The sequence below is a fragment of the Mustela erminea genome, chromosome 13, assembly GCF_009829155.1.
Source record: "Mustela erminea isolate mMusErm1 chromosome 13, mMusErm1.Pri, whole genome shotgun sequence".
NCBI lineage: Eukaryota > Metazoa > Chordata > Mammalia > Carnivora > Mustelidae > Mustela > Mustela erminea.
Window position 1 is genome coordinate 14114870 of NC_045626.1, and position 12576 is coordinate 14127445.

Sequence of the window (12576 nt, forward strand, 5' to 3'; positions counted from 1 at the left end):
CTGGAAGGAGTGAGTGTCCCTCAATACAGCAATTCTGATCACGCTCTGTCAAAGCTGGGGTTCTGGAGCCAGGACGGGAGCCCAAATGGAGTAAGCTCATTGACAGAGTCGAGTCACGGCAGAGACTTAGCCACAAGGTCAGAGCCAGGCTGTGCTTTGCAACACAGGGTCCACATGGCCAGCAGCTGGTTGTTTGAGACGGGAGCCCGAAAGACACGATGAACGCAATTCAGAGACTGGGGAATCACTTTACATTAGATAAAGGCAAAGTAAGACAGAAGCTTGAACTTGAATAGGAGGTCCAGGATGTCCATCAAAGGATTGCCCCAGTCACACCTCTGCCACAGATGACCAACCTTCGGGTTGTGCTGCAGTGTTTTAAGGATCTCCCAGCATATTATTTCATGCGATCTTTATCATCACGCTGTAAGGTTGCTACTCTTCACAGTGGACATATTACTGTCTGCTTTGTAGAGGTGAGAACACTGTGGCCCCTTTTAGAGATGAGGAGATTGTGACTTGCTTCTGTCACAAACCGGTAAATGGAGGAGCAGGTACGGAGGACAGCACTTCGGTAGCCAAGGTGGCAGAGTCCCCATTGCCCCACACTGCCTCTACTTACAGGGAATTTCCCGAAGTCTTGGTTTGTGATGCTCATAAACTCATTGTTAGAAGTCGCTTTGTGTCTGATCCTGTGTGTGATTGTTGCAAAGGAACCATTCACTGCAGAGTTTTGGTAATATATGTTTAGGATTTAAAGGAGAAAGAAATATTGATTAGGAGGGAATGAGCCAGAAGTAGCTGATTGTGTCCTTTGATGCACAGAAGTTTTAAATTTTTGTGTAATCCAATTTATCTATTTTTATTTTTGTTACCTGTGCCTGCTTGATCCTTTTTAAAAAAGAGGCTTTGAGCCGTTGCAAAACTTATATTTAACATCTAGCATGACGTTCTCCCTGGCACTTGCATGCTACCTCCAGGCCTATTTCTTGCATTCCTTTACACAACCATCATGGGAATAAAGTGCTCATCAGAGCACAAAATAATTACAGAAAGAGAGACTAGAGATGCATGAGACAAACAGTGAGCATCATTCAAACCAAGGGGAACACAATGGTACCTCAGCCCTTGCGGTTTGAGAATGCTTTGATGACCCCCCACTCTGCGGTACTAATCATGAGAAAAGGATGTTAACTCCATGTTTCAGTACTATAATTTATTGATGATACTTATTAAAATATTCTTTAATTGATTCGTGGTATACAGGGTAAAAACTATGCTTCAGGAATATTTTGTGGTAATAGGACTTTTTATAATGGGAGCTGCCCTCCACACACAGTGACAAGTGCCAGGCTAACCTGGAACAGTCCTTGTTGATGTCTGTTGTCATGGTGCACTTATTACCCCCACCCCCACAAAAGCCAGAGGGGCTGGAAAGGTGATAAAGGCATAGCCAGTTAGTAAGTTAGGCTAAACCACAGTTCATTTCAGTCTCAGTGCTCCATCCGCATAGATCTGACTCCCATAGGTGAAATGGGTTGCTTGTCCTGAGAGGCTTCTCGAAGGTGGGTGGAATGGGGGACTTCAGAGCTCAGGTTCTGTTCACCAGGCTGAGAGCAGTGAATGGTCCTCCGTCAATTGCCCACATAGTCTTCTGGTCATCCCTGCTGAATTACCTCCTAGCTCTGTTGTTTGTCTTGTCTCTTAACATAAGGCCCCAAAAATGCCCTCTTCACAAAGAAGGATGATTGTAGAGGGGAGGTGGGGGATGGCAGGGATTGGGATAAGGAACCAAAATGAAATCCAAGTTAGAAAAATTGGGCTTCTAAATGGAATTGCCTGGATTGAGTCTGCAGGGGGATGTTTTTTATTTGCTGCTGCTCCTATTGATAAGTTAGAATTCTAGAATCTGGGGCGCCTGGGTGGCTCAGTGGGTTAAAGCCTCTGCCTTCGGCTCAGGTCATGATCCCAGGGTCCTGGGATCGAGCCCTGCATCGGGCTCTCTGCTCAGCGGGGAGCCTGCTTCCTCCTCTCTCTCTCTGCCTGCCTCTCTAACACCTTGTGGTTTCTGTCAAATAAATAAATAAAATCTTTTAAAAAAAATTCTAGAATCTTCCCTGTGTATCCTGTGTAGCAGTGATGGCATGTACCACCTTGGGGAACCATGTGGGACAGGTCTGATGGGCACAAGTGGTTCATGCATGTTCATCAGCATCTAATTTATTGCCAGGAAAAGGCTTGGATAATGGCTGGAAAACATGCTTCAAAAAGCACCATATAATAGGGTTTACGTTATCAAGACTTTATTTTTGTACTTTATCCTGCATTCTGTTTGTGAGAATGTTGCTTTTAAGCTGTGGGTTTCTAACTATTCCTGCGTGAATGTGTATATGAAAAGCTTTTGTCGTGTTGTAGGTATTACTGAATTAATTGGCAGTTTGTTTAATGGGATCTAGAGTTACTTGAATTGTGCTCCTGTGGTGGTTTCCTTTTGTGGCAAATTCTATTTCGGAACTCCTTTTTATTAGTAATATAGTTAATAACTTTAGCCGTAACATGCCTATTATATACAGGAATGGAATGTTGTCATTTTGTCCTTATTCCTTGGTTGCCTTATGAAGACAGAAGCAGTAAGAACATGTCCCAGGATTCTAGAGAGGAGCGGGAGTTCACCAACCCCATGACTGTGGTCTGCACGTGTCTGTAATGGTCATAGTGTCACCGTGGTGATCACTGTGGGTTTTCAAAATCAGTTTGAGATTTCCTCAGCTGTTAGTTTCAGGTTAACGAATAAGTACTAGCTACTTTAAAAATGAAGATTGTATTATTAGGGGATGAAACAGTATTTGTGTTTATGGGTATAGTCCAATATGTTTAAAAATGCATCTTTGGAGCAGATTTTACCAGAATTAAACCGAGGCTCTTAAAGGAATATACTGCAGTGAGTAGAGTCGGCTGAGCCTGCGGCTGGGAGCTCGGTGGTTTTCTGGAGAACCTTGTGGCATCAGGTGTTCTTTGAACAGCCATGTGAAAAATATCCTGCCCAGGCCATAAAACTGAGTTGGGCTGTCAGAGCTCCAATTTAATATTTTCTTCTTTTGATCTTTTACACTGTGTCTTCATTCATAGTGAGTCATAAACTTCACAGAGTCCTGCCTTTTATATGGCATCCTAAAAGAAGTGCATTTCATAAACTAGAGCAAAAGTTCCTTTGAGATAATCTTCATAACTATAAAAACAAATTTAAATTTATGTTCTAAGTGTATTTGGTATGAGGTGGATAGAGTCAGCGTCACTGATTTGATGGTGGTGTTCATTTGGACATTGTTTCCTGTGTGCACTATTTATACTTTATTAAAATACAAATGACAGCTAAAGTATCATTTCTCTATAGATATGATAACTTCTCATTATGTTCAATCCTATATTAATACCCTCCTAAATGTAATTAATAAGTGCCATAAAACACCTTTGCTCTTATAATAAATACTAAGCTTTATTAAAATCAGTGATTCTCAGACTTTTTCTCCTACATCTGACAGAGATGACCTGCTTCTGTTGCCCTTTACCCTGACTGAAAAGTACAGTCAGCCTGTTAGCACCCGGTACAAGCTCAACAGGCCTTCTCGGGGCCTCTGTATGCCCCTCCGGGCAGAGACCCTGTCCCTCTACCATCACATAGGGGCACCTTGAGAATACCTGATGTCCAGATGGTCCCAGGGAGAGAACGCGAACAGTTGAACTTGTTCAACTTGAAATTGGGTGCTCCTTTAACTCTGCTCCGCTGAGATGACACCGAGACTTGATTAATGGAAAATATCACCAGCTGAATGAATGCCTTATGGCTCCATTGCTTGAAGATGATGAGCTTCACAACTATTTCCTACCAATAATGTTAGCTTAAATGAGCCCAGAGTTTGTGATTTCAGGCAACTGTAAAGAGATAAGTGATCTGTGAAATACCTTTTATGGATAGACTTCCACTGAATTTGAGGATAGCCACCTACCTACTGGCTTTATGAAACTTACTAAGAAATCAAGTCATATTTAATATTATTTGTATTAAAGTAATTTAAAATGTTAAGACTGTTTCAGGTGATTTAAAGTATTAAAAGTGATAAAAGTTCTAAAAGAGCGAAGTCTGGGAGACAGTAGCTTTGGCCTGGAGATTAATGATGAAGTGTATCCTTTTTCCTTTGTTCAGATGCTTTGACTATAAAACTTTTTCTTCCCTGAATTTGAATCTGGGTAACGTGTGTGTGTGTGTGTGTGTGTGTGTGTGTGGTAGTTTTGTTAAAGTACTTCTAACTTCTGTCAAAGCATAGAATGGCCTGCTTTAAAATGTCAGAATACTTAACCTGCAGACAGTAACCTTGTAATGGTGACAAAGACACAGGTGCTGCCAGTATCAGGCAGACATTTCATAACATTACAGTTATTGGAGAAATCTCAAAATATTCTTTATGCTCATCACTACTTGTATAACCAATTTGTTTTTTTAACATTTGACATTTATTTCAAAATCATTGGTCGGGGGGTGCCTGGCTGGCTCAGTCGGAAGAGCATGGGACTCTTGGTCTTGGGGTAGTGAGTTCGAGCCCCAGGTTGAATGTAGAGCTTACTAAAATAAGTAAATAAACTTGAAAAGATCATTGGTATCTTTTGTAATTCTGTGTATTTTATGTATACATTTAGAATCATTATTTAGAGGTATCTTGTGTTCTTTCCCATACAGGTTCTCTCTTCCTGTAACATGTTTCTTTTTCTCCTCCTGTAGCATCAGCCACTACGTGATTGTCATGTCTATGACCATCGTTCTGGTGTTTCTCAATGGCCTGGCACACCTGCTCACGACAAAGAAACTTGAACTCTGTGGCAAACCCAAAAGCCACCTCATATGATACCACTGTCGCCATCACTCAACGTCTGGATCCTGTTTCTCACTCCCCTTTTAAACCAAACTCTTATCAAGGATTCTGTAAGAAAATGGATATTGATATACAGCATGTTCTGCTCCTACAAAGAAAATGTTATGTAGAATTCTGAATCTACAGCTTGTCCGGAATAAAGGAGCTTCCATTTTCTTTAGGTTTTGTACACGTGGAATAGTGGTCATATCTGTGGCAAAGCATAGTAGACTTTCTCTGTTTGCATTTTCTTCCTTTAGCTGGCAGCTCTTCTCTCTGTTTCAGAGCACCTGGAACAGACTGGTCACCAACGGTGCAACTCCCCACCCACTCGAAGGAGGGTGTGCTCTTGTGGGGACGGTTGCAATCACATTCAATGACAGAGAAACTTGACGGGAGTCACCAGGTGATACCTGAAATATTTATCAGCTCTCAGCACTGGTTTTGCAAGTAGTTCTATCTACTAAGTGCTAACACTAGAAAGACAATCAGGATCTGTTACTTCCTGAAGCCTCAGTGGAAACGGTGCTGCCAGGTGTTTGTCATTGTCCTGCAGTGAGCAGCAGGACGGTCTCTGTGCTGTTCCTCGTGTACCGGCCAGCTGCAGGTTTGACCTTCACTCCTTTTTTTCTACCCCCCCACCCCCATTTCTGGATTCCCATTGGAATTTCAGGAGATGGAAAGGTAGAAAATGCTTGGTATTTGTATCTAGTTCAGGGGAAAAATTTTTAAAGGAAAAATATTTAATTGTAGATTTGGTAACTTTTACCCCCCATACCTTTAATCATGTATTGTTTCAACAGAATTCTTGAAATCAATGGTTAAACTGACACTATCACAGAAATCATTGTTGACATTGCTTATCTTTCATATTGTAAGATTCTAGCCCAAAGGCCTAGAGTCCTCTCATTTAATTTAAATTTCCATCTGTAAACTAATTCTAATGGACAAAATATTTTGAGAGTAATTTTTATTTGGATTTTTCATGAAGTGACCTTTATATAGCACTGTAGAGTTGGCCTTTTGCCCATGGTGTGCCCATCAATTTTTGGCTGATGCTAAACTTTGCTGGTCTAAGTCCCATTTAAAAAAAATAATTGCTTTTGAATTAAATTATAGCATTGCTAACTCACATTAATGATGAAGAAGCCCTCTAAAAATTACTAGATTTTTCAAATTGGCAAGTAAGTGAGCAAATACAATTTGGAAGATTCAAAAGTCAGTTTGGCAAAATGTGCTTCCTCAATTTCTGCTTCTGATGAAGTGCGGTTATGATCTGTGTGTGACAGGACTTCGTGGTACACCAATGACAGCACCATAGTTAAGAAAAGAAAGAGACCGATGTCATCGGTCTGTAATATCAACATACAACAACATACATCAGTCTGTAATATCAAATTTCTATCAACAACTAAGAAGCTGCTGTTAGCAGGTGATGACATTGGCAAATATGAAACCCATGAACTCTAAAATGTCTTAGAATATTTACTCTGTTTTAAAACAAGTCAGAGAAAACTGACTTTATAAACACTAGTGCTAAATTTAACTCCTTTATATCCATCTACGTTCCATCTTTTCCCAGATTTTCACACGGAGGAATTAATGAATATTTGGCATTGTAATGAATATGGCATTGTAAAAGGTGCTCAGTGCTTTACCTTTATTTTGTTCTTCAGAGCACATCTTTTCCTAATATCGTTTGGAGTCAGTGTGCGCTTGCAAAGCAGGAATATGTCCTTGTGGCCATAGGCTGGCCTTGCTGTGCTGTTTATTGGGAGCCTCAGACTCACTTGGGAACAGTTTGCCAGATAGGCCTTTTCTGTTGTGCAGCTTGTCAAATACCTTGAAGTGTTTTGAAATGCATATTTTTATATTAATAACAAAAAATAAATATGATTTAAATATGTTTCTGTTTAAGGCATTTACTTTTTCATTCTGTTAATACCAGATCTCCAAATCAAAACTTAAAACATCTGCTGGTTCATATTTGCTTAAATTAGGAATTCCTAGAATAATTAAAGGGTGTATGTCAGATTGAGAAAATACTGAACAAAAAAGCCATGGACCGTGAATAAATCTTGGAGCATAGTCTAAGGACTTCAGAAGCTAAGTGCATCTATCCATAATTAATCAACGTTTTAGTTCTCTGTATTATTATATTTAGTGTGTGCTATTTAGAACATAAAAGGCTTTTTTATTTTTTTTAGGGAAATGTTATAAATGGTGATATGTTTTCATAATAATGCCTGCAAAATGATCTAACAACGATGGAGCTGGACTACGGACCCAGATACCTGTTCACCACTCACCATATTGTTTCTCCTGAAAAACTCATTCCTGTTTTCAGCCAATTCGCATATCAGGAGTATATATGTCTCCCATCTCCACACACGACTTTTATACACTTGCAGTAGGTTAAGGACTTCTTTGCTCCCCCACCTTTGATACATACCTCTGCCATCAAAAATGTCATTTCTGATGGAGCTCGCGTGGGGGGAGGAGGAAGAGTTAAGGTGAAATGGGGCAGACTGTCTCCAGAGGCAGTATCTCTAAAGGGCTCCAGCTCTCCTGGGGAGAACCTCAGGTGCTCCTAGATAAACCCTAGACATCCTAAACATCGTGTGATCCAAGGGACTTACGGCTGTGAGCTAAATCGACTCAAGTCATTTGGAGCGGACCCCCTTTTGGCAGTTCCGAAGATTCCTTTTTTTTTTTTTTTTAAGATTTTATTTATTTATTTGTCAGAGAGAGAGGGAGAGACAGCGAGCAAGCACAGGCAGACAGAGTGGCAGGCAGAGGGAGAAACAGGCCTCCTGCCAAGCAAGGAGCCCAATGTGAGACTCTATCCCAGGACGTTGGGATTATGACCTGAGCTGAAGGCAGCCACCTAACCAACTGAGCCACCCAGGCATCCCCGGAGGACTCCCTTTAAGAGACCAGAGAGAACTTGGTAATTTCCACCTTTTCAGAGTCATTCTTTATATATCTACATTTTCTCCGTCTCTTGTAAAATGCTTTGAAGTGGGATTGTTACAGTGTATGTTTTCAGTACTATGGTAATATCTTGTAGCATTTTTGCATCAAGGGATATAAAAAAGGTAGGTGAGATTTCTGCACTTAATACTCATTCTGGGGGGCGCCTGGGTGGCTCAGTGGGTTAAGCCTTCGCCTTTGGCTTGGGTCATGATCTCAGGGTCCTGGGATGGAGCCCCACATCGGGCTCTCTGCTCAGCGGTGGGCCTGCTTCTCCTTCTCTCTCTGCCTGCCTCTCTGCCTCTTTGTGATCTCTGTCTGTCAAATAAATAAAATCTTTAAAAAAAAATACTTATGCTGTAACAAGAGCATTTGAGAAGTAACGTATCACTTACTAACTTATTAATGCAAACCGCCATTTTTCAACTCCTCCCCCTTGGAACAGCAGTATTTATTTGGGACATAGCTGTTGTCAAATCATGTCTCTTAGAACATCAGTTCCTTAGGATATCCAAGGAATCCTTTCTTGTGATACAAAGAGATGTCATCATAAAAAGGGTTCTCTGATCAAATACAGTTGAGAAGTACTTAGTCAAATGAAGTTAAATAGGCATATTATGATAGTACTGAGGGAATTTAACTTGGTCTGTGCATTGTAAGGGGAGAAGAAGAGCGGTATGCCAGCGATTTCCACTTGCTTGGCTGCAGACCCTCCTTCAATTCTCCCTTCTAGCTGGTGAGCACGCTTCAGAAATGTCACCGTATACTTTCACACTTAAAACCTCAGTTTGTCACAGTTTTGGAAAAGGGTGTTCTCTGCTTAATTGAATCTGTTTTCCAGAGAAAATCTTAACCCTTAATGTGGGAAAACTTTAAAATTGTACCTGCCTTTTTATAAATTGTGCCTTCTAACCGTGTGGTCTCCCATGTGGGACCCTCGCGTACTACCCTGCGGCATCCAGTTCATCCCCGATCATCAGACAGCACTGACGGAACTTGGACCGGGTCTTTCTTTATACCTTATATTTTACAGTCTTGACCAGAAAAATACACTCACAGCAAATATTGGCTTGTTTTCTTGTGATCTGTCCTTGTAGGAGGTCATTACTAGTTAGTCTTTATGCCTTCCTTGGTTCTTCTGTTTTACTTCTCTCCTGCCCTTCTCTACTCTTATCACTCCTCTCTCTTAGCCATGTTAGAAGCCGGTGTGGGTCCACATCATGGATTGAATAGTTCCCAGCAGCTCTCCCGTTCAGTGTAGATAGGGTGGGAGCGGATGGAGCTCAGCCGGGCCAGTGTCTGCTTGGCGTTCTCTCCTGGGGGGTCACTGAGCCTCCATTGCTAACTGTGTCTGGCAGGAGCCAAGTGGGGTTTTTATGACTCTTCCCTCACCACAGTTGACTAGTTTAGAGGCGCACATCTGACGCAAGCTGGGCCATTCTGAGTTCTTTGCAAGATTCTCAAGCTAGAAAGGAGAGAAACTTTCTAAGATTCAAAGTTGAAGAGTTATTGATAGCTAGGTTGGATGGAGACGCTCTAGACACCTCCTGATAGGTAACCTTCCATCATATGCTTACTTATCCAATAAAAAGAGGGATTATTTTTACTATCATTTCTAAAGACATGGTGGATAATGGCAAATCCAAAGCTTCACTTAAAATGCTTAGTTTTGTATATTCTTTTTCCTTCTGCTTTCTAAGCTGGAAATCAGTGGGACAGAATGGTTCAGTGATGTTCTTTGCAGGTCTGTTTGGCTCTGCCCTCTGCTGCCTGACTTCTCTTGGTTCCAGCCATCTTGTAAACCTTCCCATTCATTTAAAAAAAAAAAAAATTGTCTGCATTTCTGTTACTTGCAGCCAAACTTTAATGGATATGCATGCTTTGAATGTGTTTGTAAATGATCTCTCTCTCTTTTTTTTAAAGATTTTATTTATTTATTTGACAGACAGAGATCACAAGTAGGCTGAGAGGCAGACAGAGAGAGAGAGAGGTGGAAGCAGGCTCCCCACTGAGCAGAGAGCCCGATGAGGGGCTCGATCCCAGGACCCTGGGATCATGACCTGAGCCGAAGGCAGAGGCTTTAACCCACTGAGCCACCCAGGCACCCCTGTAAATGATCTCTTAATGTTCAGTGCAATTTCTTTCTTTCTTTTTTTCTTTTTTTTTTAAGATTTTATTTATTTGTGAGAGAGAGTGAGCATGAGCAAGGGGGAGGGGTAAAGGGAGAGGGAGAAGCAGGCTCCCTGCTGAGAAAGGAGCCTGCCTTGGGGCTCCATCCCAGGACCCTGAGATCATGACCTGAGTCAAAGGCAAAGGCTTAACTGATTGAGCAACCCAGGCGCCTCTGTTTAGTGCAATTTCTAATTACGACTTTTTAAAAATTTGTGATAAAACTTAGAAAGTCCTTACAATGTGCTGGCGCGATTTAAATGCTTTACAAATACTAAACTATTTAATCCTCGTAACAACTCTATGAAGTAGATAATATACTATTTTATAGATGGGAAAACCTAAACACAGGGTGATTTATAAATAATCTGCCTAAGATACCACAACTAGTGTGAGAGAGGCTGGCTGGCTGGCTTGCTTTGCTTTTATTTTACATTTTAAACAGACGGTTTCTGCCAAAACATTTTTCCTGGAATCTGCGTAAAAGTATTTGTATATTTTCGCTTCTGAAAGCATCCTGTAATAAACAGGTGACTCCTCAGTGGTATGTGTATACTAGAACGTAAACAGTGTAATTAGGAAAACATACTTTGGTAGTTGCCTACACGTGTGCAGTTGGCATGGGGCTCGCTCGCACCAGATTCTTAACATTTGAGGCAGAGGCCAGCTGTCTTCCAAATGGTATATAAAGCAAAAGGAGCAAGTTTCCTCACTTTTTTAAAAATTAGCATTAAAAGAAGAAGGGGAATTGTTTGCCGTCTATTTTCAAGCACTTGAAGTTTTGTGGAGACCTTGAAGTCCAGAGTACGATTAGTGTAGTGGGTCAAATTGTTACACACACACACACACACACACACACACATACACACACACCCGCCGAAAGAGAGGTCCACATCCTAATCCCTGGGACCCGTGAATGTGATCTTATTTAGAAAAAGGGTCATTGTAGATATAATTAAGGATTTTGAGATGAAATCATCCTAGATTATCCAGGGGAGACCATAAATCCAAAAGCAAAGTGTCCTTGTGAGAGGAGAGATGGCAAGAGGAAAAGGCCACATGAAGGCAGTGATGTGGCCACAAGCCAGGGAAGCCACCAGAAGCCGGGAGAGGTGAGGAAGGATCTTTGCTCCAGGCCTTCAGAGGGAGGGTGGCCCTGCCAGCACCTTGAATTATAACTTCTGGTCTCCAGAACTATGAGAGAATAAACTTTCATTGTCTTAAGCCACCCGGTTGGTGATAATTCGTTATGGCAGCCCTAGGAAACGAATACATTTGGGGAGGTTAGCTTTACAGAATCAGACTGAATCATAGCACTTGCATGGCTAACTCATAAGATTTACTGGATCATGAGTTGGAGTACCGTAGTTTACCCTAAAATGTGAATATAAAGATATCAGCACATAAATGTAGAGGTGGAATTATTCTTTCATGTCAAGATTGCTGATGATTTTTTCTGGAACATTTCAGCCATGCTTTTCTGGAGGTACTAAAGAGATTCTTAGATTTTCCTTTTCCCTTCAGTATCTTTGGTATTTACGCATCTGGATTCAGTTGAAACCAGAAAGTTGAAAGCTTGTCATAAATCTGGTCGTCTTTTAAACCGTTGCCCTCGGGCTTACTAGAGAGGAAGGAGCCTTACTCTCCTTCACACTGTGGCATCCATGACCTAATCCAGAATGCGGGAGGGAATTTTCCCACAGGAGCCCTGGACACAAATCCTCTCAGTCTTGATCCAGATTTGGCGTGAATTAGACATGCCACCACAGGCCCCGTGACAGGGCCTGGCACCGTCACAAGAACATTCCTTGAACCTTTGAGGAAAGCCTTCAAATGATGTTTCCTTTGTTAAAGCACGAATTTCGTGTAATGTTAACTGACATTCTGGTTTATAAGATCTTATCTCTTGTCAGTCTGATGGTTGGAGCTGCTGTTCTTAATGCTTCCAAGGGCCTCAGAGCCTGACCAAAGTCACTGGGGTCTAAGACCGGAGACTAATGAGGTTAGGGCCTGTTAGCCATCCCCTGGGTCTCTGCATTGGAGAGCTTGTGTGGCTGGAAGCTTACTGATTTCCACATTTTACCTGGTAGACCTGCTCCTCCAAAGGTGGCTGACCTCGAGGGCAGAGCTAGTAAGGCCTGGAGCTTGGCCTAACACAGTGAAGCTTTGCTGTGAACTGAAGATGCCTGGGATCCCAGAGATGTGGTGCCTCCGGCAGAGAACCATCTGCTCTCTCTCCTCCTTCCTAGTGACCCACCTCCCAGCTTTTCTGAGGGGCAGCTTGAGGTTTTGGCTTTGCTCCTGAGTAAATCCTGAGGTGTTAGCAGTCACCAATATCAAATACCCTATCCCCCTATTAATCAAATTCTGCTTTTTGAGATGGAGTGAGTTCAGCTGGCTGTCAACAGAGTAAACGTGCTCTCCTGCAAAAAGGAAAGTTTCCCTCCTTTTGTGCATTCGTCCTGCCCAACCATTCCTCATTCAGCCCGGCACCGCCCCTGGGTCTCCCTACAAGAAGCTTTCCTTG

General features: G+C 41.9%; 1 protein-coding gene across 6 annotated transcripts in view; it reads left to right on the plus strand.

Annotated features, from left to right (window-relative positions):
• PIGN (phosphatidylinositol glycan anchor biosynthesis class N) overlaps nt 1-6813 on the plus strand; it is a 103039-nt gene extending 96226 nt beyond the window's left edge. For 3 of the 6 annotated variants that reach the window (XM_032311611.1, XM_032311612.1, XM_032311614.1), the window contains one exon: nt 4778-4901. In XM_032311611.1, coding sequence (XP_032167502.1) covers nt 4778-4901 — 124 coding nt within the window. Of the gene's footprint in view, nt 1-4777 lie in introns of all 6 variants that reach the window. The other 3 variants (XM_032311613.1, XM_032311616.1, XM_032311615.1) reach the window with 1 other exon arrangement.
• Nucleotides 6814-12576: the final 5763 nt, after the last annotated feature.